Source organism: Lynx canadensis, chromosome B2 (genome assembly GCF_007474595.2).
Source record: "Lynx canadensis isolate LIC74 chromosome B2, mLynCan4.pri.v2, whole genome shotgun sequence".
NCBI classification, from domain to species: domain Eukaryota; kingdom Metazoa; phylum Chordata; class Mammalia; order Carnivora; family Felidae; genus Lynx; species Lynx canadensis.
The window spans coordinates 30,875,141-30,896,936 of NC_044307.1; the positions used below are offsets into that span (position 1 = coordinate 30,875,141).

Sequence of the window (21,796 nt, forward strand, 5' to 3'; positions counted from 1 at the left end):
CCCCAGCATTCCCATCCCCTCAAGAGGACCGTGTCACTCCAGACCGGGGAGTGTGAGTCTTTATCTGGGTTCTGTTTCCTCCGTGGGGCACCAGGTCCTGGGCAAGAGAACTTGGCAGGCTCTCCCCATGGCGGTCTTATTCCTCCTTCTGTTCCTATGTGGCCCCCCGCAGGCTGCTGCAGGTAAGGAGCGGGAGGTGGGGGATTCTTCAGCTATTTGCAAGGTCGTGAGGAACTATTGCTGTTTCTCCTTAGGGGTCTGCAGATGGCATGTGACTCAAGAAGATAGATTTACCCCAACTGATTTCCCCCTACCTCTAATTCTGGGGAAGATCCAGAGAAAATGAGGGTCCAGATCATGGACAGTTTCCTTTAGAAAATAAGAATAGACACATAAGTGCTTCTACAAAAGGAAAAATGAGAGGAAGAGAGAAGGGTATGTGCCAACTATTCCAGCCTTTTCTCTCTTGCCTTCAGATTCTCTCACCCACTGGAGGAGAGAGGAAGAAAGCCCTACCCTCTTCTCCCCTCCTCAACTTTTTTTATAGCTGTCATTTGAGAATTGTGCTCATAGCAAGACCCGTGCTGGGAGACCCCAGAAGGAGCAGAAGCCAGGAGTTAGAGGTCAAGTGGGAGCTGTTGATCTGATGGAGGTTTCTAGCACCATAAAACCCCCCTCTCCACAGACAATATCCAGACCATCTATGTAGCCTTGGGGGAGGCAATGGAGCTGCCATGTCCCGCACCACCCACTCTGAGTGGAGACGAACTCCTGTCCTGGTTCCGCAGCCCTGCAGCAGGCTCCTCCACTGCCCTGGTGGCCCAAGTCCAAGTGGCCAGGCCTGGGAGGGGGCCTTCCCCAGAGCCTGGGAAGTCTGTAAGGGCATCCAGGCTCAAACTGCTGGGGAACTACTCTTTGTGGCTGGAAAAGTCCAAAGAGGGAGATGCCGGTCGGTACTGGTGTGCTGTTCTGGGTCAGCACCACAAGTACCAGAACTGGAGGGTGTATGATGTCTCCGTGCTCAGAGGTGAGTGGAGGCATGCAGATGGGGGGGCCACCGGGGGCCAGGAAGCCCAGCAAAAAACTAAGCGGTCCCTCTCTCCCCACAGGATCCCAGCTATCCGCGAGGGCTGCGGATGGATCCCCCTGCTCCGTCCTTTTATGCTCTGTGGCCCCTGCCAGACGCCTAGACTCTGTGACCTGGCTAGAGGGAAGGGGTCCTGTGAGGGGCCATGTACAGTCATTTTGGGGCGATGGGGCTGCCCTGCTCTTGGTGTGTCCTGGGGAACAGCTCTCTGAGTCCAGGGAACATAGACCAAGAATCATCAGCTGCCTCATGCCTCATAACAAAGGGGTCAGCTTTAGCCTGGCAGGTAAACTGAAGGAGGATATGGGAGAGGATGTTGTCTCTGGCACATTCTGCACCTGCTGGCCAGGGGAGGAGGACGTGACTTTGTAATTGGCCAGATTTGGGTTGGGGGTGATTTCTGGTGGAGCAGACCATCACCTGTAGGGAGAAGGCTTTTTTCTCATTGGCCAACTCTATAACAGAGAAGGGGGTTGATTAAGCCACCTTTCTGGTGGAATAGACCATTGGCCATGAAGAACAAGAAGGATTCCAGTGGGATGTGCCATTATTCAGAAATAGGGTAACCTAGGATTTTTGTGGGCTATCCCATTTCAGAGAGGAAGTAAATAAGAATTATTGATGGGGGAGTTGTCTTTTTTTTAATTTTTAAAAAATTTTTTACATTTATTTATTTTTGAGAGACAGAGTGAGAGTGGAGGAGGGGCAGAGAGAAGGAGACACAGAATCCGAAACAGGCTCCAGGCTCTGAGCAAGCGTTCAGCACAGAGCCCGATGCGGGGCTCGAACCCATGAACCGTGAGATCACGACCTGAGCCGAAGTCAGACACTTAACCGACTGAGCCACCCAGGCACCCCAGGAGTTGTCTTTTGAAGAAAAGATATATGCACTGATGTTATAATGGCCTACTGAGAGTGAAAGGAGAAGGAGAAAAAAATGTATCATTGTTTTACAATTAAAAATCCATTATACACAGACAGAATGCCATTAGATGTAGAATAACCCATTTACAAGGCAGGAGGGAGGAGAAAATTGCCATTAGTTTGGAAGGCAAAGGCCAGTTAATGAGCAGTGCCTGGGTCTTATTTCTCTCTACATCTACAGCACCTAACGTGGCGCCTGGCATTTGGTGGGCACTCAGTGAATGCTTATGGAGTGAATGAATGAAAGAATGAATGAATGGAAGGCACTTTACTTTCTCTTGAAACTTTGGATTACTATTAAGGATATGAGGAAAGATTGCTCATATGGCTGCCAGTTATGGCCGCCAGTCTGCTCTGGAGTTAGCTGTTCATATATGGGAGGGGGTGTATTGCTATTGGTTCACAGGCTCAGGATGAGAGGCTTGAAAATGGGCAGAGTGGGTTGGTGGAAACTGGGGGCAAAGATGCATATGAGGTCTTCTGGTGGGAAGAGCCCACCAGACTATGGGGAGAGGCCTTTCTTTGGGGTATGGGAACAGACCCCTCACCACCTCCCTCCTTATCTCTATTGTCTTGCCCCTACTGTAGCCTCCATGGATGCCTCCCCTGCCCTCTGTGCCCGTGCCACGGGCTGGGATGTATCCTGGATCCTGATGCTGTTGCTTGCAGCAGGTCAGGGGTTCACCATCCTGGCCCTCAGCATCATGCTCTGGAGACAGAGGGTCCAGAGGGCTCAGTGCAGAGGTGAGTCCCTCCCTCCCAGAGGAAAGAAGAGAGCATGTGGGTGTGAGGCAGAGGGTTGCCTCTATACCCTATTTCTCTAGGGGAGGAGGGCAGTAAGGAATATAGCTCTGAATTATCTGATAATTTCTCTGCTGCACCCCATATGGCTCCTTCTTAGATGCCTCGATTCCTCATTTCAAACCTGAAATCCAGGTCTATGAGAACATCCATGTGGCCCGTCTCAGGTGAGAAACACTAGGGGGTACAGGCTTAAATCCCAGAGGAGACTGGGGTTGGGATGGGTGTGGAATCCTAATTCTGAGGAGGTGGAGTATGGAAGTATCCTTAATCTATCTTTCTGCTTCACAAAACCCACAGCCCACCTGCCCACAAGATCAGATGATTTCGATGACATCTGCTGGGAAGTGTGACCTGCTGTCTCTCCAGCCATCTGGCACCTGAAAGATTCGCCTGAAAACCCTGGCAAGGGGGGAGGGGCTGAGAGTGCTACTTTACAGTCCAGCTGGTCTCCAGCAGTCAAGCTGTGTGTGTGTGTGTGTGTGTGTGTGCACGCATGCTTGTGTGTTGGGGGGGGGGTTGCTGAAGGAAAGGAGAAGCATTATCTTGTGACATCACCTATGAGAAAGTGTGGTCTCCTGTTTTATAATAGCCAGTGAAGGGGTGACCCTAAGTGCCCAGTCCCATGGGATTGAGGGGAGCCTGGGGTAGGGGGCAGGGGGTGTGGAGGGGTGGGGATGGACAGAGAGGAGACAGAAGAATCCAGAGACTTGAGCAATGGTGGAGTATCAGTCTTGGGGAAACCAAAGGATAAATGGAGGAAAGTGAAGAAGAGAGAAGGCAAGGACTCAAGTAAGAGGAAGAGATGGACAGAGAGAAACAAATGGAAGCATCAAGTAGGAGGATGGAATGACAGAGAGAATGGGAAGAAGACTCAGGTGGCCTCTAAATTAAGCCAGACCACCCCCCCACCTCCAATCCTTCATCCCTGCTCAGTCTCATTTTCCCAGAGAAGAAGGTGAGGGAGAACAGGCACCTTTAATCAGACCCCAGACTTCCTTGCATGGAAGGGGAGGGCACTGAGTCAGGATGAGGGGTGGCTGTGCTCAGCCCCCACCCTGAGCCACCCTCCTTATCCTAGCACTTCATTGTGGCATCCGGAGTGGCAGAGGCTTATCAACATCCTGACATCCTGGGAGCTCCAAGAGTCCCATGGTATCTCCCTGGGGAGAGGGAGTGTCCGCAAGGGTGGGCGGGTGGATTCACTGGTGGGGTGTGTAATTGGGCCCTGTGTGCTGGGCTGTCAGTGAACCCTGGACAAGTCTGGGCTGACCAAGCAGGGAAGGGCATTGGTGCTCCCAACTGGTCCACTCCCCGGTCTCAGGCAGAAAGGAGCTGGACTCCCAGCCACATCCTTTTGTGTGCTCAAGCTTGGACCTCAGTGGAGAAAAGCTTTCACAGGAGTGTCACCAAAAGCCTTCATGCTACAGCAGCTTAAGCTGACCTGTTAGCAAGGAGGAGGACGGGAATGACACAGATGGAGAGTGAGGTGAAAGTTAGGGTTCTAGTCCCAGCACCCCAACCAAACCCACCAAGCAGCTATAGTTTGCTTTTAGAGAGCACACGCACATACACACCACACAGAGCAGTCCTAGACTCACAAATAGCACTTTTATTAAATTTACTCTTCATAGTTCCCCAAGAACCTCCTTCCTGAGTTCCTAACCTGCCAAATTAATCTTTCCTAGCAAGACTGTCCTCCTCACCATACCTGGTGCCCCTTCAATCCCCGTGCCTGGGACCCACAGCTCCATCAAAACACCTGCCTTGCCCAAGACCTGGAGCTAAGATAGAGCATCAACATCGGGCAACTAGAAAAGACAAAAGGCATAGAACAGGTGTTCTTTACGAGGCTGGGCTCTGGGCAGGTACCTATAGGGGTTAGAGCAGTGCCTGTAGGAATCAGGCCTTGGGAAGGGTCTGGGAAGGTATTGGGCCAGAGACCTGAGGTCTCTTCAGAGTCAGGTTCTTGGGCATATCTCAGATGAGGTGTTTCCAGGGTGGTGGTGATGGTGGAGGAGTCCTGGTTTGAGGCTAGTGAAGTAGGTGGGCTCCCCACATGAAGCTGGCCACGAGGAGGAGCAGGGTGATGAGGAGGGGGCTGGGGAGCCGCTGCAGCATGGTGGCTGTGTTGCACAGGTTCTGCTCACAGCAGTGGTGCCGCAGAGCATAGGAGCGTGACCAGTAGGTGGCATGGCCCTGCAGAGGGCACTGGGCCCTTGGGAGGCAGCCTTTCCGCTCGATGATCTCACTCTGCTCTGTGGGACAAAGAGGGAATGCTGAGGCCCGGGCAGGAAGGAGGCAAAGACTGTGTGTGGGGCAGCAGGAAAAGCAGGATGGATGGATGGAGATGGGCCTGGAGTAGAGCCATGGGACCAGAGTCCTACCTGAGGTGCCGATACTGATGCCACAAACTTCGTCATCCTGACACTCGGTGAGAACAGGATAGCAGGGTTTGCTGAAGCTGCAGGTGTAACAGCGGAGCCGTCCCCGGGTGGGGGACGTGGTGAGACCTGGGGGGTCAGCAGAGATCAAGAGAGGCAAACAGGCCAGTGAGAGGCTCGAGCCCAGACCTGCGACAGGGATTCACAGAGAGATGTGACACACAAAGTGGGGAGAGGGAAGTGGTGAAAGGGAGGGAGGAGGGCAGGCAGAAGTAGAAAAAAAGACACAGAGGAGGGTGGGGGGACAACTCAGGAAAAGAGAAAGACACAGAAGCCAGAGGGATACAGAGGTTGTGAGAAGTGCACAGACATGACAGAAGCCACGAGAGTCAGGGATGAATGCAGAGAGTGACACAAAATGCCAGACCGGGGAAGGCAGGGTGGCGGTAAAGAGGTTAAGTGAATGGTGCCACAGACAAGAGCGAATTAAGAACCGACACTGACACTAACCAAGGGACCCAGTAAAGAAGCAAAAGATGAGATAAAGGACAGGGGAGACAGAGGTCAGAGGCATGTCCAAGAGATGCTGCAAGGAAGAGATAGTTATTCTCAAATGTCTTCGGAAAGAAACTTCTTGTTCCACCTTCGCCTGGCCTGAGGCCATTCCCGGTAGCTCTTCCTTCTAAAGCCCTTACAACTCTCTTCTCCAGTCTTCCCCGCTTCTCCCCACCGGCCCACCCTTACCCAGTGCCCCACAGAGGAACAGGAGGCACAGACAGATGCTGGAGGAGCGCATGGCTGGACCCAGGGCTCAGGAGTCTGGGAGAATGTGATCTGCACCCCGAGGTCCCGAGAGTTGGAGCATCTGAGTGAGACAGGGAGGGACCAGTAAACAAACACACCTAGGGAGTGAATCTGGGGGGGGGGGGTGGAACCAGGACCAGATCCACCAGCCTGATGTGGGAGGGTCCTGGGCCTCTGCTCTTGCATCCCACATCTCTCACATCCTCTCTGCCCCCTACTTTAGTCTGCTCCAGTCTTCAGGGTCTTCTCTGTTTTGTGTTTGTTACTCTTGGCTGCGTCTGCCGCTCCAGAGTTATGTCTGTCACCTTCCCCCTCACTCCTCCCTCCCTCCCCTCCTCTCAAGCTGTTCTCGGCTCTGTCAACTCAGCTCCCTGTCTTTGTTTGCTCCATTTTTCCCCTCTCCAAGCATTTGAGTCTCTCAAGGTCACCCTCCTGGAAGCCCTGACCCAGAATGGCTCCAGTGTGGTGTTTGAATGTGAAATGAACACTACCCTCTTCCACCTGCCCCTCCACACAAAGCTCAGCTGTCTAAGTGGGACCCCACCCAGCTTCAGATCCCTTTGATCCCCCCAAGCCTCAACATTTGTACCCTATAATTATCCCTCCCAGCTTTACTACCACGAGGGAGGAATTAATCATGGGTGGGGCCAGAGGGACAGATGTGTTTCCACTGGGGGGGTGTGTGGCTCAGAAAGACTTGGAAGGAATGTGGAGATAAGATTTAGAAGGTGGTTGTAGATTCTGGAAAACTGGGTTTAAGACATTGGGGAGGAGAGCCTGATCTGAGGCATCAGAACAGGGATGTGCCAGGAGTAAGATAGAGGAGGGAAGGCAGAGGAGACAGATCTCCAAAACATTTTTTTTTTTTAATCTCAGGACCTTCACCTCTTAAAAATTACTGAAGACAGAGCAGAGTTTTTCTTTGTGGGAGTTAATATTGGTATTTACTATATTAGAAATCAAAACAGAGCAGTTTAAATAGGTTTATTTAAAAATAAAAATAATAAACCTATTACATGTTAACAAAACATAGTTTTGTGAAAAGTAACTTCTTTCCCAACAACATAGAAAAGTAGTATCCCTCCACACTTTGGGGAATTACATAAAAGTCAGGCTTAAGAGAAGATGGCCAGGTTTTCACATCTTCTTCTGCACAAAGTCTATTGGGATATGTTGTTTTGGTCGAAGTATACAAAGAAAATCTGACCTCACGTAGGTATGAAGTTGGAAAAGGAAGAACACTGAGGACCTTCCAAAAGGGTCTTAGGGCCAGGAATTCGGGGGCCACAGCTTTAGAACAGCTGTTGAGGAAGGAAGAATCTGGGGACTCCAGAGGATGCTGAGGGCTCTTCCTGCCATGGGGGCCCCTCCCTGTCCCCAATGGGGCCCCAGTGCCTGCTGGGGGAGATTCTTTCCTCCCTTTTTATTGCCCTATAAAGCCCAAGGCAAGGGGGATATAAGGCTGGCAGAGCAGGGCCAGGTAGGGGGGGTGGGAGAGAGAGGTGATCCTGACACAGGCAGACACAATGAACTCCCCAGTTGTCGGGGTCCTGCTTGGCACCCTGCTGGGGACTGCCTTGGGTAAGGAGCAGCCCATCCCCCTCTACCCACACTGGCTCCTCAGTCAGCCCGGGTCAAGCACCTCTTCTTTCTTGCCAGGAAACCAAATGAGGTGCTATGACTGCAAAGGAGGCCCCGGCAGCTCCTGCAAAGAAACCGTGGCCACCTGCAGGGAGGGAGAACGCTGTGGCTTCCTGGAGCGCAAACCCCAGCCAGGCCTGGGACCGAACAAGCTATCTGGAAACCGTGAGTCCTCAGTTTCTCCCTCTTCCCCCAGCCCTTCCCTGCCTCCAGCTCCTACTTCGATCCTTCTGGTTTCCAGAACCTTCTAGGCTCAGTCTGGCTCTGGGCAGATGGTGCCATGGCAGAGTAGAGCAGTCTTAGAGCCCTCTGGCTCTGGCACAGCCCCTCAGCAGCCCACTGTCCCTATGTTCCTACTTCCCCCTCTTAACTCTCCAGAGTCTCATAGGCCCATTCACTCACAAATGGTTGAAAAAGTTCTGTCCCTTGAGGTCAGGGACCAAAATAGTAAACCAAACTTGCAGACATTAGATAAGGACCAGGGGTGTGTGTGTGTGTGTGTGTGTGTGTGTGTAATTTTGAAATAATTTTTGAAAATTATTTAGTAGAAATAGTATAGAGAGTTTACTATTTAGTAAAAATAGTACAGAGAGTTCCTGTATATCCTTCACCTCCCTTCCTCTAATGTTAACATTTTATATAACCACAGTACTATTATCAAAATCAGGAAATAACAATAACACTGCTACTACCAACTCATCTCCAGACCTTATTCAGTTTAGCCAGTTGTTCTACGCATGTCTTCTTTTGGGGTCCTGTACTAGAGCCAAACCGAACGAGAGTTCATCCACTTGCTGCACAACAAGCCAATAAAAACAGGCACCAAGCTTTGGCAGAGAAGAAAGATAGGCCATTTATTGGTGTGGTACCATCCAAGATAATGGGGAGCTGATGCTCCAAAGTCCCACCCCCTCCCCAACAGCTTGCCCATGAGGGTTTTTGAGGACAAAAGTGGGGATAGGGTTCTTCTGAGAAAGTGGACACTGTTGACTGGAAGTCCATGAGGTCATGCTAGCAGGTGTTCTAGTGCTACTTCGTCTGGTCCTCGGACATCTTTTCCATCTCAAGAGACTTGGAATCTCAAAAATATCTTTATTCTTTATGTTAGAGATTTCATTAGGTACATCTAATGATCATATCTTTAGGATAGTGCTGATTTTAATTACTTGTCTTACAGGTTCCTTCGAGTGAGACGCAAGCATTCCTATCCCTTGAGCCTAGGCTACGTGTTCCTTTGGCCAGCCCGGCTGTGCCTGGGGCTGATAGGACCTGTAGTGTCCATTTCTGCATCTGAACTGACAGTCCAGGACCCAGACCAGGATCCCACATTGCATTTTAGCTCTCGTGTCTTCTTAGTCTCCTCTGATCTGTGACAGTTCTGAGTCTTTGTCTTCCATGACCTTGACACTTTTGAAGAGTCCTGATAAGTTATTTTATAGACTCTCAATTTAGATTTATCTAATATTTTCTCATGATTTCTAGATTGCAGTCATGAGTTTTGGGCAAGAACAGCACAGAAGTGATGTTGGTCCGTTTCAGTGCATTGAATTAGAGGGTTCACAGTGTCAGTGTGTGGATTTTGGTCATTTGGTTTCATGGAGCTGTTTTTTTGAGGGGGGCAGAGAATCCCTTTGGGCTCCTTGAAGTCACATCCACTCTGCCCTAGAAGGCAAGTCCTCATGCGAAGAGTCCGACACCCCAGTCTCGTTCTCTCCTCAGCCTCAGTGACCTTGATTCATCACTATCCAGCCTGCGTGGCGGCCCATCATTGCAATCAAGTGGAAACAGAGTTGGTGGGAGATGTGACTTACACAACCCACAGAGACTGCTGCGTCGGAGACCTGTGCAACAGCGCTGTCGCGAACACTGTGGCCCTGCCATGCCTCCTGGCTGCAACAGCCACCACACTGGCCTGGCTCTTGCCAGCACTGTAAAGAGGGTAGTAGGCTCAAGGGAAGGGAAGGGCACAAGGGAGTGAGGGAACAAAGGAGATTCGAGGTGAGAAGACAAACAGCCCTCTGTGAGCCATTAAAATCTATCCACCACCCTAGAGCTGACTGGAAAATTCTATCTTTTTTGATGGGAGAATTGCAGGAGTATTATGGGGGCGTCCATGCTCTAGTTTAGGGGTTATCAAGCATCAGTGGACTTAGTTATAATGGTGTACTCCTTAACCAATGAAACCCCAAGGGACAATGGAGAATCTGCTCTAAGTGACTTCTGGTCCTATTGCTAAGGAGAGTCTTCCCCGGCAGTGAGGACCATGAGGGCATGAGGGGACTGGTCTCTGGGCTAAGTGGGGGTCATCAGAAATCAAAGAAACTGTTTGGGTTTGTTCCCCTTTCTCCCATTTGCCACTTGGTTCCCAACGTGACTCTATAGGATTGAGAAAGGAAACATAAGCACCATGCTAGGAGGGTTGCTTGATGCCCTGCTTAGTAGCCTGGCCAAGTGAGGCCCTTGACTCTAACCTGAGGGACTGAGGCCTGTTAAGAGGGTCCTGGATTCCATCCCCATGCAACTCTCCTACCCTTTTTGGTGAGCCCTGAAGCCAGGCTGCACCTCCTTCTTGGCAGTACACCAGAGGTGTGGCCTAAATTTGGGATAAGAATTGTCGCTCCAAACACTGAGACCTGTGTGCCAACCTCAGGCACAGGAAGGAAGGATAGAAGCCTGAAAAACCCATTTCTCTATTTGCCCCAGCCCAGCCTCTCAGGGAAACCCCTGAAGGATTCTTGGGGGAGGGAGGGAGCTGAAAACATCATTTCCCGAGAGAGGGACTCTGACAAGAGGTCTGTTGACAATAAACACACAATTTATCAGACATAGACATTTATTACACAAAATGGAAAGAGGTGATCATGGGAATGGGGTATGTATGGGGGCCAGGGTTTGGGGAATCAACCCCAGACAGTGAGGTCATCAGTTCCTTCCTAGGAGCCTTCGCTGGGGACAGGACAGAAGACAATTTCAGGCCCAGGTCCCCATCGCTCCCGGAGTAGGGCACGGTAGAGTGCAGGAGGAAAAATAGAGTGAGGAGCTCTATTGGGGAAGATTTGGAATGGTCTAGAGGGATATGGGCAGGGACTCAGGAGAAGCAGAGTGGAGGATGTAAAGTGGCAGGATGGGTAGAGAAACCATTGTCTAATTAAAGAAATGTGAAGAGTCTGGAGAAATGTTTTTCTGAGCAAAGGGAGCTAAGGAGAGGCCATTGTAGGGAGCCGGGGGACACAGAGACACAGGGCTCAGCTCAAGTTAAGGCAAGTGGGAGGAGGGGCAGCTATGGAGTGAGTCTCAGTGCAGCAGCCAGAGGCCAAGGCCAGCCAAAGAGGTCAGGAGGACAAGGGCCAGGGCTGGGGTGGGCCGAGGGGCTGGGCTGTTACAGTTGTCCTTGCTGCAGCAGGTAGTGTTATAGGTCAGACCCAGCTTGTGGTTGGTTTGGTTGAAGGTCTCCCGACAAGGCTCTTCAGGTGTGCCACATCGAAGGTTGGAGAAAACCCACATCTTACCTGAGGGTAGGAGTGGACAGTGGGGTCAGCTAGGATGGACACCTGGCATGCCTGTGCCCACCTCCCCTCCCCATGCACCCACCCAGGCTTCCTTCCCTACTCTGCCCCTGGCCCTCCCCTCTTTATCTCTTCTCAGTAAGTCTGACTGTCCTCCTTCACTTCCTTCCCCCACCCCCTCACCCCAGTCTTGGTCCTATCACTTGTTGGCTGTGAGGCCTTGGACTTGTTAGTGTCTCTTTCTGAGGCTGTCTCCTCAGTGTAATGAGAGCACCCACATCATAGGATTCTTGAACATGAACTCAAACAATCCATGTAAAGTCAGAGAATGGTACCTGGTACCTAAGAACCCTTGGCCAAATATCATCATTCCTGTGATTGTCTGTTCCACCTCAGTCTGAGCTACAGTTGGGCCTCAGCCCTCACCAATAGAGTCTCCCACCGGTCCCCTCTCCCCACTAAAGAGGGGGATGTTACCGAGGTACACATTTGTTGTCAGGCACTGTTGTCCTGGTTCTAGGCGGCAGGACTGCCGGTCCACACAGCCCAGCACAGGGACCTTGTAGCAGGAGTGACAGCGAATGTCAGCTGGGAAGACACAAGTCAGGCTGAGATGATGGGGTGTCTGACTCACCTGGGGACCAGCAGAGCTGTGGGGTAGGGTGGAGAAGAGCCAATCAAGTAGGTGTTCTAACCTGTTTGGTTTGGTAGTGACAGAGGAGGTGAGTAAAGCAGCAACAGTGGAGGTAGGGGAGGGTGGAGCACTGCTCTGTGAATGCCCACACACTAAACACTGTCCTTCACCCCACCCCATGGGGGATGAGTCAAGAGGGGTAGAGCTACCAACAAAAACACAGGGCTGGGGATAGATGGAATGTGAGAATACCGTGGGCAAGGAATGGAGGAAGTGGGGGAAAAGATAAAGGAATTCAGAAGACGTCACAGATGGAGACTTGAAATTGGAAGAAATATTACAAATAAGAATGATGGTTGCAGCACTTGCATAAATGGCTTGTAACTTGAGGCTGGCAAGAAAGCCACCTAAGGCCAGCTTTTTTTTTTTTTTTTTTTTTAAGCTCATTTATTTTTGAGAGAGGCTGCGCTGTCAGCGTAGAGCCAAATGCGGAGCTCGAACTCACGGTGAGATCATGACCTGAGCCAAACCAAGAGTTGGACGCTTAACTGACTGAGCCACCCAGGTGCCCCTGTGGTCAGCTTTAGCAATTTACTCTCACCACCTGGGACCGCCGTAAGTGTGGGATCCTGTCATCCTGGCGGCTTTGAGGAAGAAAAGAAAAATATCTGGGAACCAGATCATCAGATTCCACCTGAGCACCTTACCAAAAGGGAGAGAATGGAAGCAGAAAGTGTCACCCTCCAAGTTCCCACCTCAGCTAATTGCAGGTTTGGGTGAGCCAAGTGTGGCGAAGGAGGGGTTCAGTCCAAGAGTAGAGGGGTCCGGTGACTGCACCTCTGTGCAACAAATCCATTTCACCCTGGGCGTGAGCAGCCTTGGCATTCCCTCCCTAGGAGGCTGGGATATCTCCCCAGTTTCCCAGGAGATTCTAAGAGATCCCTAGGACCCTCCAGAAGGCTTGTATCCCTGGGGGTATGCTCCCCAGGGAAGCCCAAGGGTGCACTAGAAAAGGCCACTGCCTCTCAGAATGACTGAGAACAAAATCTGATGGAGTAGATGGGGAGGGTGGGATGCACAAGAAGTCCCAGACTGGATGCCTAGGTTTCTGGGAGGACTCTGCTGAGTGCAGATGGTAAGAGGAGAAAGCAGTAAGCTGGGTCCCAGAGAGTTTGGTAGTGGAGTAGGGGAGAGGGAACCTGGAGCCCTGGCAGGTCTTGGAGGTGGGGAGAAGTGTGAAGGAGCCAGGAATCCTTGAGAAATGGAGCAAAGACCCTGGGGAAGCCTGGTTCTGGAGGCACAGGAGAACTGAGCCACCAGTTGGGGCACTTGGGATCCTGAGCAGTGAGCAATGGAGGGCAGTGGGTGGGGCAAGCTGTAGAAGTCCTTGGGGCCCCTAGATGCTCACCTGAGACCCAGCAGAGCAGAGCAGACAGGGTGAGCAGCAGAAGACCTTTCATGTTGAGGATCCTGAGAATGGTAGCAAGTACAGCAGCTGACAGTAGATTTTCAGGGATCCGGCTCTGGGAGTTGAGTGGCCTTTTTGGAATTTATAATCCCAATGGTCCCCTCCCTTCCCTGCCTCTGGTGGCCCCTCCTTCTCTATTTACACACAGCTGACCAGGGATGGGGAGGTACTAAGCAGAACTGGGTGAAGGAGTGGGGATGGGAGAGAGAGGTAGCGGAGGATAGGTGAACTAGTGGCCAACTCCATTTTGGTTCTTGATTTCAGGTCAAGACACCCCTCCTGGTTCCCAGCTGACAGCCCTGCCTGCCCAGTCCTCTGAAGAGGCATCACCAAAGGCCCCTGTGATAGTACAGTGGCTGTGGTGGCGGTGCCTGCTGCTTCCTGGGAAATGGACAATGGGATGTGGCCTACATTAACTGCCAAATTTGGGTCCCTGGGGGGAACTGGTAGGGGCAGGTGAGCAGAAACTGAGGATGGAGAGGCTCTTGGGTGGCTCAGTCAGGTGAGCATCTGACTCTTGATTTCAGGTCATGATCTCAGGGTCTGTGGGACTGAGCCCCGCATTGGGCTCCACTGCTGAGCATGGAGCCTGCCTAAAATTCTCTCTCCCTCTGCCCCTCTCCCCTGCTTGTGTGCTCTCTCTCTAAAAGAAAAAAGAAAAAAGAAATTAAGGATGGAAGAGGCCAACTTAATCTTGATTCAGCCCTGACTTGATCTTCCCAATCCCTGCTTAGCCACAGGACAAAGGATGAAGGGTTTGCGATGTTACCAGGGGCTTCCATGATGTCACAAGAACAGAGGCATAGGCTGGGGCTGCCTGCTAGGGAGGTGCTGCCTCAGGCCCTTAGAAGGTTCTCAGAACTTGCCCTGGCTAAACTAGGGCTTGGTCTGGCCTGGGTTGTTCTAGTTCAGTGAGGGCCAATGAAGTCCAGGGTGTGGGGCATGTGCACCTGCTCCAAAGTGTCTCTCAAATCAAAACCTGCCAGTCTGGGTGGGGCACCACTGGCTGGGAGGGACAGCGTGGGTACAGAGGTGAAGTAGAAGCTAAAATAAGAATAGAAATAATAATAATAATAATAATAATAATAATAATAATGGTGAGCACTTAGTGCTCCTATGTGTCAGCCATTGTGCTAGGTGTTTTACATGTATTACTCTTTTTCTTTCTCAATCCTCTATGAGGTAGGCGCTTTTATCCCTGTTGTACAGATGAGCGAACAGGCCCAGAGAAGTTAAGCGACTTGCCCGCACGTGAAGTCAGGATTTGAACTCAGCCAGCCAGCCCGGACGCTCTGGGCCCCTGCTAGCTGTAGGAGTTAAAGTTTTGCGAAAGTGTTCTGTAACCAGCCCGAGCACCACTTTTAACCGAGTATTGTTTGAGAGCTGTGAAGGGCTCCCAGAGGGATCCCGGCAGCTGGTAGCCCCGCCCTCCTTTTATCGGAGCGCCCAGACCCGCGACCCCCCTCCCACCCCCAACCCCTTGGTTTCCCTCCGGTCTCCTCTGCTGATCCACTCCCTCCTCTCCCCACCACATCCCAGTCATGGCCCTGGTTCTGCAACTGCTGCCTGTGCTGTTGGCGAGGGCCCAGGGAGACCCCGGGGGTAAGCCATGCCCCCAGGAAAGTTGGGATAGGTGCCAGGAAAGACCGAGGCAGGGGGCGGCGCGGGGGTGGGGGAGGGGAGGGTGGTGTGTGTGGAAAGATGAGGAGCGCAGGAGAGCAGAGGAGAGGGGAGAGAGAGGAGACGGGAGTGGGATTCGTCTCTAACTGTGGACTTGCCCTAACCACTGCTCCCTCCAAACCCAGCTTCACTGGACGGCCGCCCTGGAGACCGGGTGAATTTCTCCTGCGTAGGGGTCTCGCATCCCATCCGCTGGGCCTGGGCGCCTAGCTTCCCGGCCTGCAGGGGCCTGTCCAAAGGACGCCGCCCAATCCTGTGGGCCTCATCCAGCGGGACCCCCACTGTGTCTCCCGTCCAGCCCTTTGCTGGTCGCCTACGTGCCCTGGACCCTAGTATCCGGCGGCTGGAGCTGCTCCTGAGCGCGGGGGACTCAGGCACCTTTTTCTGCAGGGGCCGCCGCGAGGAGGAGAGCCGTACTGTGCTGCATGTGCTAGGGGACGGGGCTGACTGCAGGGCTCCGGGGCCTGCCCACGGTAGGTCCAGGTCTTTGCGCACGGGGGCTTAACTCGAACACAGACCCTGGGGAGGGAGAGAGGCCTTGGCTGGATGTTCTTGACCTGGAGAGCTAGTTCTCTGTTCTCGCACCCCTGACCTCGGCATCCACCGCCATCCCCTCCTGCGTTTCCCCAGGGTCCATGTATCCCCAGCTCCTGATCCCACTGCTGGGCGCTGGACTAGTGCTGGGACTCGGGGCATTGGGCGTGGTCTGGTGGTGGCGCAGGTGAGCACAATGGGCGGGGCTTGAGGCGGGAAGGGCAGGACTAGAACCTTCGCAGACTTTAGCTAGATCTAGAGCTGGGGCATGTGGTTTAGAGAAAAATGGGGGAGGTCACAACTTGGGCCGAGGCCACAGACTGGTGTGTGGAGCCCTGGCTTGGTAGGTGAAGCTAGAGCTGGAGGAGGATCAGAGCATGGGCGGAATTATCGGTGGGAGTGGAGCCCAAATTGTTTGTGGGTCTGACCCTTCCGAGTTGCTGGGTTGCTGTTGGTCCCGAGGAGAACGAGAGACAAAACTGATGGCCCTCAAAGACTCCTACACATCCGTTACAGGCGATCACCCCCGCCCCCGCCTCAACCACTCCCCAGATTTGGTGAGACTAATTCCACCTCATTTTCCTTCTACTGCTCCCGCACTTCCCATCTCTCAACTCCTGAGTCTGAGCCCTTCCTGGGAGCAGACAAGTTGGTCACTTTCTCTCAATTCTTCAGCTCTGTCCCCCCCATATAGATCCACTGGTGAAAGTCGAGACCCAGAGGCCAGCAAAGGAGGAGCCTAAGATCACAGGGGACATGGACCAGGAACCGGTAAGGGCCTGGGGATTGGAAGAGGGCTGGCCAGAATCGCCGAGGAAAAGCCTGTATCCCCCAGGGAGTCAGATCTCTGAGACCCTTCTGCTTTCCTGCCCACCTTTCAGAGCCTGCTCTATGCAGACCTGGATCATCTGGCCCTCAGAAGGCCCCTCCGGTTAACCCCAGTGGTCCCTGCCGATGCCTCCACCATCTATGCGGTTGTAGTTTGAAGGGAAGTCCTTATTCCAAACCTCGAACCTCGCAAGCTGGGGCTTCTCAGCTCTCCACAACTTTCGGCCCCTCCTTGGCTCCTCACTTGGAAAAGGAATCCACCATGGGATAGAATTGAGCACTAGCCTGAGAATCAGGAGCCCTGGGTTCCAGGCTATCTCTGCCACTGATCTTGCTCCTTCAGCTACCCCATCTCATAACTTTCTTGTCTCCTTCACCACTGGTGCTCTTTCTAAACCTGATCAAGCCCTGTCTCCCTATCTTAAGACATCAACAACTCCTAGATAGTTGTCCTACTCTTCCCTTCCCTCCACAGTCCAGCTCTTTGAACCAGGGGCCTACACCCATATTTTCTTCTTTACTCCACCCCCACTGCTCATCTGCTCTCCATGAGGTTGCCAGTGAGGTCCTGATGGCCACACCCAGTAGATTTTTTAGCATTCATCTGGCTTGGTCTTTGATCACGCCCTTCTTTAAGCTCTGTTTTTCTTTAATGCTGGTGTCTTCCTTTTGGACTCTTTTTCCTTGCTCCCTACCACCATGGTATTCCCCACCATTCTAGGTTTGTCCTTTCTTTATCGGACTTCCCTCTCTTTGGGAATCTGCCATCCGCAGCCAGTTCTCAGCCCTCACCTCTGCAAACAACTCAGAACTCTCTCCAGCTCACATTTCTGGGAATGGGATCTCCCAACTATCCCTGAGACATCTCTGCTGATTGGCCGTAGGCATTTTGCACACAGCATATCCAAAACCCAACTCATTGTCACTTAATACTTCTCTGCATTCTCTGTTGATCAACCCAGTTGCCTAAGCCAGAAACTGGGAGTCATGCAGACCTTCTTCCGCTCACTCCCACAGAATGAACCAAGTCCTATTTTAATGTCACTGTGAAATCCTACCCTTCTTCACGCCCAGGGCTACCACCCGAATGTACTCTCATTTCTTGCCTGGTCACCCATAGCCCCACCTCATCCTCTTGCCCTTGTCTTCCTCCCTCAAGCCAGAGGGGTCCTCCCCAAATGGTAACCTACTCCTCATGGCCTATATTCCAGAACTGCAGTATTTCTTTCCATAACCTTCAGCTCTGGAGCCATGGGCCTTAGCTTTGGGTACAAGGTGCTGCAGCACTCTGCCTACTCTCCAGGCTTGTCCCTGTCACTCCACATGCACACAACGTGCCAGCCTTGGAGAGATTCTCCCCAGCCTCCAAATATGCCTTTGTGCAATGCAAGTCCTTCTTCCTGGATCACTCTTCCTCCTCCTCCCCACCACCTTCCTGGCTAATTCTTCTTTATCCTCAGTTGAAATGTAGCCTTTCCTGGGAAGCCATTCCTGACCCTCTTTGCCTACCTCTGCATACATCTTGATGCCTTAGGCAGTCTCCTTATTTATCTCAAAGCAACAACATCCTGTGAATTGTTCCATCACAACCTGTATTTCAATTTCATGTACTGTGAGTTCCTTGATATCAGGAGACCGACCCTTTTTAATTTTACTGCTAAGCCTCAGTAAATGAGTGAATGAAAATGAATGTCCCTGGAAGTGTCACTTCTTCCTCTCTATCATCTAGGAGTGGGTTGATAATCTACCAGTTTCTGAATCATCTGACATTTGGATAAATTGAGTGATCCACCCATACTCTTTCTTCTCTCCCTCATATGTGCTGCCCACAATAGAAATTCTATCCTGTCCATCTTGTGCCCAAACACCTATGATAGGGCTGGGCAATGAGTCAGTAAGTGCCTAATGAGGGTTTGATGAATGAAGGAGGCCTCCTTCCCAGCACTAACCCCAGATTTCAGCCCTGCCCCTACCCCTCTGCCCCAATAAGACACAAGCCACAACCCAGTCTAAAAGGTCGGTTCTGTTTATTATCTCTGAGGAAGATGACTCACCCAGTGGACTCTATCCTTTTTCCCACACTAAGCCCTCCCCCCCCCCCATCTTGGGGCCCTCTCCCCACTACTACCTATTCACTGTCCTCTATCTAAGCCTCCTTCCCCTTCTAATCCCTATGCTGCCCTACCCCTGGCCAGCCAGGACCCCAAGGCCAGGCCCTCAGCTGTGGGGGCGTGTGCTGAGCACCAGGCAGAGGGAGCTGAGCCCAGCGCCTGCCTTCTCCAGTTCTGAGCAGGACACAGGTACCAGCGTGACATCAGAGAGCTTCTGCAGTGCCTGCAGGGAGGATATAAAGTGAGGAGAGGGGAGTAAGATCCTGAGGCCACAGCCAGGCCCTTCTTCTAGCCAGCTCAGGGTGGCACCACCCATGCTTCCAGAGACGTTACCCCTTCTTCCTCCCACTAAGAAGGCCTGAGACCCCTTTCTCTGGTTGGTGGCAGTGGTGGAGCTGCTGCCTTCCCTCACCTCCTGGCTATTAGGCAGGTCCCCGCCTCCACGGTGCAGGAGAAAAGGGGGCACACCAGGCAACCCAGGACGCAGAAAGAGACAGTCAGCAGCTGCGTCATCTGGGAGCGTCAGGGACGCATAGGGGTGGTCCGTCAACACTGCCATCGCCTGAGGGAGAGGAAAGAGGAAGTGCTGAAGCTCAGAGGGCTGAGGACGCAGTTACATTTGCTGTATAATAATGCTAGCAAGCACTTAGCCCTTAGTATGTGTCAGGCAGTGTTCTAAGTGATTTAGTTACCTCTGTTCCACCTCATACTCACATGCACTTCTTTCTACCTCCAACCCTCTTCTCCCCCTCTCCAGCCCCTCCCAGTCAATTTCATGCATCCTTCAAGTCATAACTTAGTTGCCATCTTTTGGGAGTTACTTGAAACTCGGGAAGATGATGTGAATCTGCTGTGTTCCCTGTCCTTGTCCTGCTAGTATAACAACTTGCTTTCTCACAGGTTTTCACACTAGATAGTCCGCCCCATGAGGGCAGGGTTTGGAGTTAATTCTCTGAACCTCCCTGCTGTCAGCCTCTAGGGCTGGGAGCCACACCCACTTTTGTGGCCTAACCCCAACCTGCCCCACCCCTGCCCCGCCTCTCACCCTGACAGCCTTTTGGGCGGCTTCGCTGCTACCCGCTACCACAGTGCGGGGTCCCCCCATGCCGCAGAGGCCGCGCAGGTGGGAGGGGCTGGAGACTGGCACTGTGGAGACAGCGAAGTCCTAGGGGCAACAAGGGAAAGAATTCAGGGAAGTGGGAGGAGTGAGAGGATTCCCTAAAACACAAGCTGCTTTTGGCTCCTCCCTACGCCGCGCCCCACCCCGCGCCCTTCCTACCCCATCAGCTCCTGGCTCCCCCAGCACGAAGCTGGTCCTGCTCCTCACCCGAAACGTGTCCGCCACGATCTCAGCTCCTCGGTGATTGGTCCACTTGGAGAGGCCTACGAAAAACTCCCGGCCTGAGCCCAGGGAGGCCGCGGGGGTTTAAGAGAGAGAGTGAGTTGGAAACAAGGCCCGACATGGCCCACTCTCAACTCTGCTTCCCAGTGCAAAGCCCAGGAATGCAGGCACCCCAGCCTCACCGGTAAAGAGAACATCAGTGCCATCCAGCGTCGCGTTCTCGTCTCCCATCTCCACGATCCGGAGCCCAAGGTCCTGAAGGGCTTTGCGGACTCCATCGACCTTAGGGCAGGAAAAGAGGGCGCGGGGCAGAGACATTCCCACCTGCAATTCTTAAAACCCCGTACGGCCAGCTACCCCTCTCCTCTTACCCACCCGCACCCTGGCGCTCACCTCCGGCCTGCGGGCGGGGCTCCAGGGCCGCGTGATTAGGGCCGTGTCCCCTTGGATCACGGCTGTGTCACCGAGAAGCGGTCCCAGCGGCAGCGACTCTTCAGGAGGCAGTTCTAGCAGCTGCAGCCCCAATCGCTGCCTCAGTTTACCCCCCAGTACCCCGTGCTCCCTCTGGGCTTTAGCCAGGTCCAGAGCCGGGAGGCCAGCTCCCGCACCCTCCCCCGAAGCCAGGCTCTCTGGGACCCCCCGGATCAGGGCATGGGAGCAGCGGCCCAGCCCCTCCCCCGGCGTCCCCATCCCATCCACACAGTCTCCCCCTCCGGCCGCGCTGATTTCTTAGTTTTCTCTTTTTACTTCACCTGTCTGGGAGAAGAGACAGAAAGGGAGGAGGGCAAAGAAAGAGACATGCACAGAAGGGCGTAGGGGGTGGTTAAGAGCGCCCGGGTCTTCCTTCTGCCATCTCCGGGCGCCCCTCCCACTTCGCCCCACCCCCTCCAGACGTTCCCCTCCCGCCAACTCCATTCCACCCCGCACCCTTCGGGGTCTGCTTCTTTGGAGGGAGTCCGAGGAACAAGACCGGGACCCCTAATCTCTAAAACACCTGTTGCCCCTGTTCGGGGGCTTCGCGAGGTCCCTGCTAGGCGCCCCTCTTGGCAGCCGCTAGGATGCGCTCACTCCCTAAAAATGCAACGGTCCCGCCCCCTTAACCCTCAGCTGCTCGCTGCCATAGGGACCCGAAGTGAGGCAAGGGACCCAAAGGGGTTATGGGACAGGAGGAGACAGCTGGGGAGATAGGGCCTGGGAGATGGAAGTCCTGAATGCCCAACAAGAAAGGGAGAGAGGGGCAACGAGGGAGGAATTAGAGCCTAAGGAGTTAAATATCTTCTCTCCACCCCTGCCGGTCCTGCTACCCCTAGCACGACCCAGTAGAAACCAGACCGAGTCCCGGAGGACTGGGAGAGGTCTAAAACGAAATCCAAGGGGCGGGGAAACCGGGGGCGTGGTCCCAGGGAGCGGGCACCACTCCCGGCTCCAGGACCGTCTCCCCGTCCATCTCCCCCAAAGTCTACCCAGCTCAGCTCCGCACCCAAATTTCGGCCTCCTGCACTCTGTCGGGTATCGGGCACGGGCCCGGCAACCTCAAACTCTGGCCCGCACACGGTCCGGGGGACATCTCCAACCCCTAGACTTACCTCTAGCGGCCACCCAGACTCCAGCGCTCCTGTGTTCTTGGCTGGGGCCCCACCCCCCTGAGGACAGAGTTGGTTAGAGAAGGGAGTCCTAGTCTTCAAGCCTCGGGGGCTGGAGCTCTTGGCTTTTGAAGGGTCCCTGGGTAAGGCGAGCTCAAGAACTACGGTGGGGCGGGGGCGCGACTGTCTGGCGGCTCCGGGGCATTGTCTAAGCGGGACGGGGCGGGGCTCCTCGAGGCCACGCCCATTCCGCCCTGCTACGCCGCGCCCGCTCCACGGGGACTGCGCTCCCCTTCTCCGAACTTGGCCCCGCCCCGTGAGTGCTGCCCAGGCCCACCCAGATATGGAGGGCCCTGTCGGCTGGGCAGCAAATACGACATGGACCGCAAGACAGCGTTATGGTGGACCGGCACGAAAAATGGAAGCCTGACCACAAATACCCCTCTTCTAAATTCCTGGCTTCTGCCCT

General features: G+C 53.4%; 6 protein-coding genes across 13 annotated transcripts; 3 read left to right on the forward strand and 3 right to left on the reverse strand.

Moving 5' to 3' along the window:
* Positions 1–42: 42 nt before the first annotated feature.
* Positions 43–4,457, forward strand: LOC115513742 (lymphocyte antigen 6 complex locus protein G6f-like). Its single transcript, XM_030315096.2, has 6 exons — positions 43–182; positions 686–1,027; positions 1,110–1,373; positions 2,600–2,755; positions 2,913–2,979; positions 3,113–4,457. Exons 1-6 carry the CDS (start codon positions 128–130, stop codon positions 3,135–3,137), a joined length of 909 nt encoding a protein of 302 aa, XP_030170956.1. The 5' UTR covers positions 43–127; the 3' UTR covers positions 3,138–4,457.
* On the forward strand, positions 3,682–9,691 carry LY6G6D (lymphocyte antigen 6 family member G6D). Of its 2 annotated transcripts, none has more exons than XM_030315109.1 (3): positions 3,682–3,770; positions 7,660–7,806; positions 9,361–9,691. In XM_030315109.1, the coding sequence occupies exons 2-3, from the start codon at positions 7,668–7,670 to the stop codon at positions 9,573–9,575; spliced, it is 354 nt and encodes a 117-aa protein (XP_030170969.1). In that variant the 5' UTR covers positions 3,682–3,770; positions 7,660–7,667; the 3' UTR covers positions 9,576–9,691. The 2 variants fall into 2 exon arrangements, with proteins under 2 accessions (XP_030170969.1, XP_030170968.1); XM_030315108.1 differs by lacking the exon at positions 3,682–3,770 and adding an exon at positions 3,886–3,967.
* Positions 4,847–5,992, reverse strand: LOC115514889 (lymphocyte antigen 6G6e-like). The gene is made up of 3 exons (XM_030317055.1): positions 5,941–5,992; positions 5,200–5,325; positions 4,847–5,070 (listed from the first exon to the last, which is right to left on the reverse strand). Exons 1-3 carry the CDS (start codon positions 5,990–5,992, stop codon positions 4,847–4,849), a joined length of 402 nt encoding a protein of 133 aa, XP_030172915.1.
* A 1,123-nt stretch (positions 9,692–10,814) lies between the features above and the next one.
* On the reverse strand, positions 10,815–13,241 carry LY6G6C (lymphocyte antigen 6 family member G6C). The gene is made up of 3 exons (XM_030315107.1): positions 13,190–13,241; positions 11,625–11,735; positions 10,815–11,150 (listed from the first exon to the last, which is right to left on the reverse strand). The coding sequence occupies exons 1-3, from the start codon at positions 13,239–13,241 to the stop codon at positions 10,936–10,938; spliced, it is 378 nt and encodes a 125-aa protein (XP_030170967.1). The 3' UTR covers positions 10,815–10,935.
* A 1,498-nt stretch (positions 13,242–14,739) lies between these two features.
* On the forward strand, positions 14,740–17,981 carry MPIG6B (megakaryocyte and platelet inhibitory receptor G6b). Of its 6 annotated transcripts, none has more exons than XM_030315103.1 (6): positions 14,740–14,851; positions 15,055–15,402; positions 15,560–15,650; positions 15,980–16,020; positions 16,139–16,234; positions 16,345–16,415. In XM_030315103.1, exons 1-5 carry the CDS (start codon positions 14,791–14,793, stop codon positions 16,204–16,206), a joined length of 609 nt encoding a protein of 202 aa, XP_030170963.1. In that variant the 5' UTR covers positions 14,740–14,790; the 3' UTR covers positions 16,207–16,234; positions 16,345–16,415. The 6 variants fall into 6 exon arrangements, with proteins under 6 accessions (XP_030170963.1, XP_030170965.1, XP_030170960.1 ...); XM_030315100.1 differs by having other exon boundaries at positions 14,741–14,851; positions 16,158–16,234; positions 16,345–17,981; XM_030315101.1 differs by having other exon boundaries at positions 14,741–14,851; positions 16,016–16,020; positions 16,158–16,234; positions 16,345–17,981.
* A 318-nt stretch (positions 17,982–18,299) lies between these two features.
* On the reverse strand, positions 18,300–21,778 carry DDAH2 (dimethylarginine dimethylaminohydrolase 2). 2 transcript variants are annotated; one of them, XM_030315098.1, is made up of 7 exons: positions 21,331–21,778; positions 20,138–20,500; positions 19,927–20,026; positions 19,730–19,803; positions 19,448–19,567; positions 18,815–18,964; positions 18,300–18,625 (listed from the first exon to the last, which is right to left on the reverse strand). In XM_030315098.1, exons 2-7 carry the CDS (start codon positions 20,432–20,434, stop codon positions 18,509–18,511), a joined length of 858 nt encoding a protein of 285 aa, XP_030170958.1. In that variant the 5' UTR covers positions 20,435–20,500; positions 21,331–21,778; the 3' UTR covers positions 18,300–18,508. The 2 variants fall into 2 exon arrangements, with proteins under 2 accessions (XP_030170958.1, XP_030170957.1); XM_030315097.1 differs by having other exon boundaries at positions 20,138–21,778.
* Positions 21,779–21,796: the final 18 nt, after the last annotated feature.

Bases quoted from the DNA above. Each gene is read 5' to 3' on its own strand.
- LY6G6D (XM_030315109.1), top strand. From the start codon at position 7,668: ATGAGGTGCTATGACTGCAAAGGAGGCCCCGGCAGCTCCTGCAAAGAA. The intron at 7,807-9,360 runs GTGAGTCCTCAG...TTCTCTCCTCAG, and splicing joins GAACAAGCTATCTGGAAACC to CCTCAGTGACCTTGATTCAT.
- DDAH2 (XM_030315098.1), bottom strand. From the start codon at position 20,434: ATGGGGACGCCGGGGGAGGGGCTGGGCCGCTGCTCCCATGCCCTGATC. The intron at 20,027-20,137 runs GTGAGCGCCAGG...TCCTGCCCTAAG, and splicing joins GCCCCGCCCGCAGGCCGGAG to GTCGATGGAGTCCGCAAAGC. The intron at 18,965-19,447 runs GTGAGAGGCGGG...CCTCTCCCTCAG, and splicing joins CCGCCCAAAAGGCTGTCAGG to GCGATGGCAGTGTTGACGGA.
- LY6G6C (XM_030315107.1), bottom strand. From the start codon at position 13,241: ATGAAAGGTCTTCTGCTGCTCACCCTGTCTGCTCTGCTCTGCTGGGTC. The intron at 11,736-13,189 runs GTGAGCATCTAG...GTGTCTTCCCAG, and splicing joins TCTGCTCTGCTGGGTCTCAG to CTGACATTCGCTGTCACTCC. The intron at 11,151-11,624 runs GTAACATCCCCC...TCCTACCCTCAG, and splicing joins GACAACAAATGTGTACCTCG to GTAAGATGTGGGTTTTCTCC.
- LOC115513742 (XM_030315096.2), top strand. From the start codon at position 128: ATGGCGGTCTTATTCCTCCTTCTGTTCCTATGTGGCCCCCCGCAGGCT. The intron at 183-685 runs GTAAGGAGCGGG...CCCTCTCCACAG, and splicing joins CCCCCCGCAGGCTGCTGCAG to ACAATATCCAGACCATCTAT. The intron at 1,374-2,599 runs GTAAACTGAAGG...CCCCTACTGTAG, and splicing joins GGTCAGCTTTAGCCTGGCAG to CCTCCATGGATGCCTCCCCT.
- LOC115514889 (XM_030317055.1), bottom strand. From the start codon at position 5,992: ATGCGCTCCTCCAGCATCTGTCTGTGCCTCCTGTTCCTCTGTGGGGCA. The intron at 5,326-5,940 runs GTAAGGGTGGGC...CTGACCCCCCAG, and splicing joins GTTCCTCTGTGGGGCACTGG to GTCTCACCACGTCCCCCACC. The intron at 5,071-5,199 runs GTAGGACTCTGG...TTTGTCCCACAG, and splicing joins CATCAGTATCGGCACCTCAG to AGCAGAGTGAGATCATCGAG.
- MPIG6B (XM_030315100.1), top strand. From the start codon at position 14,791: ATGGCCCTGGTTCTGCAACTGCTGCCTGTGCTGTTGGCGAGGGCCCAG. The intron at 15,651-15,979 runs GTGAGCACAATG...CATCCGTTACAG, and splicing joins GTGGTCTGGTGGTGGCGCAG to GCGATCACCCCCGCCCCCGC. The intron at 16,235-16,344 runs GTAAGGGCCTGG...CCCACCTTTCAG, and splicing joins GGGACATGGACCAGGAACCG to AGCCTGCTCTATGCAGACCT.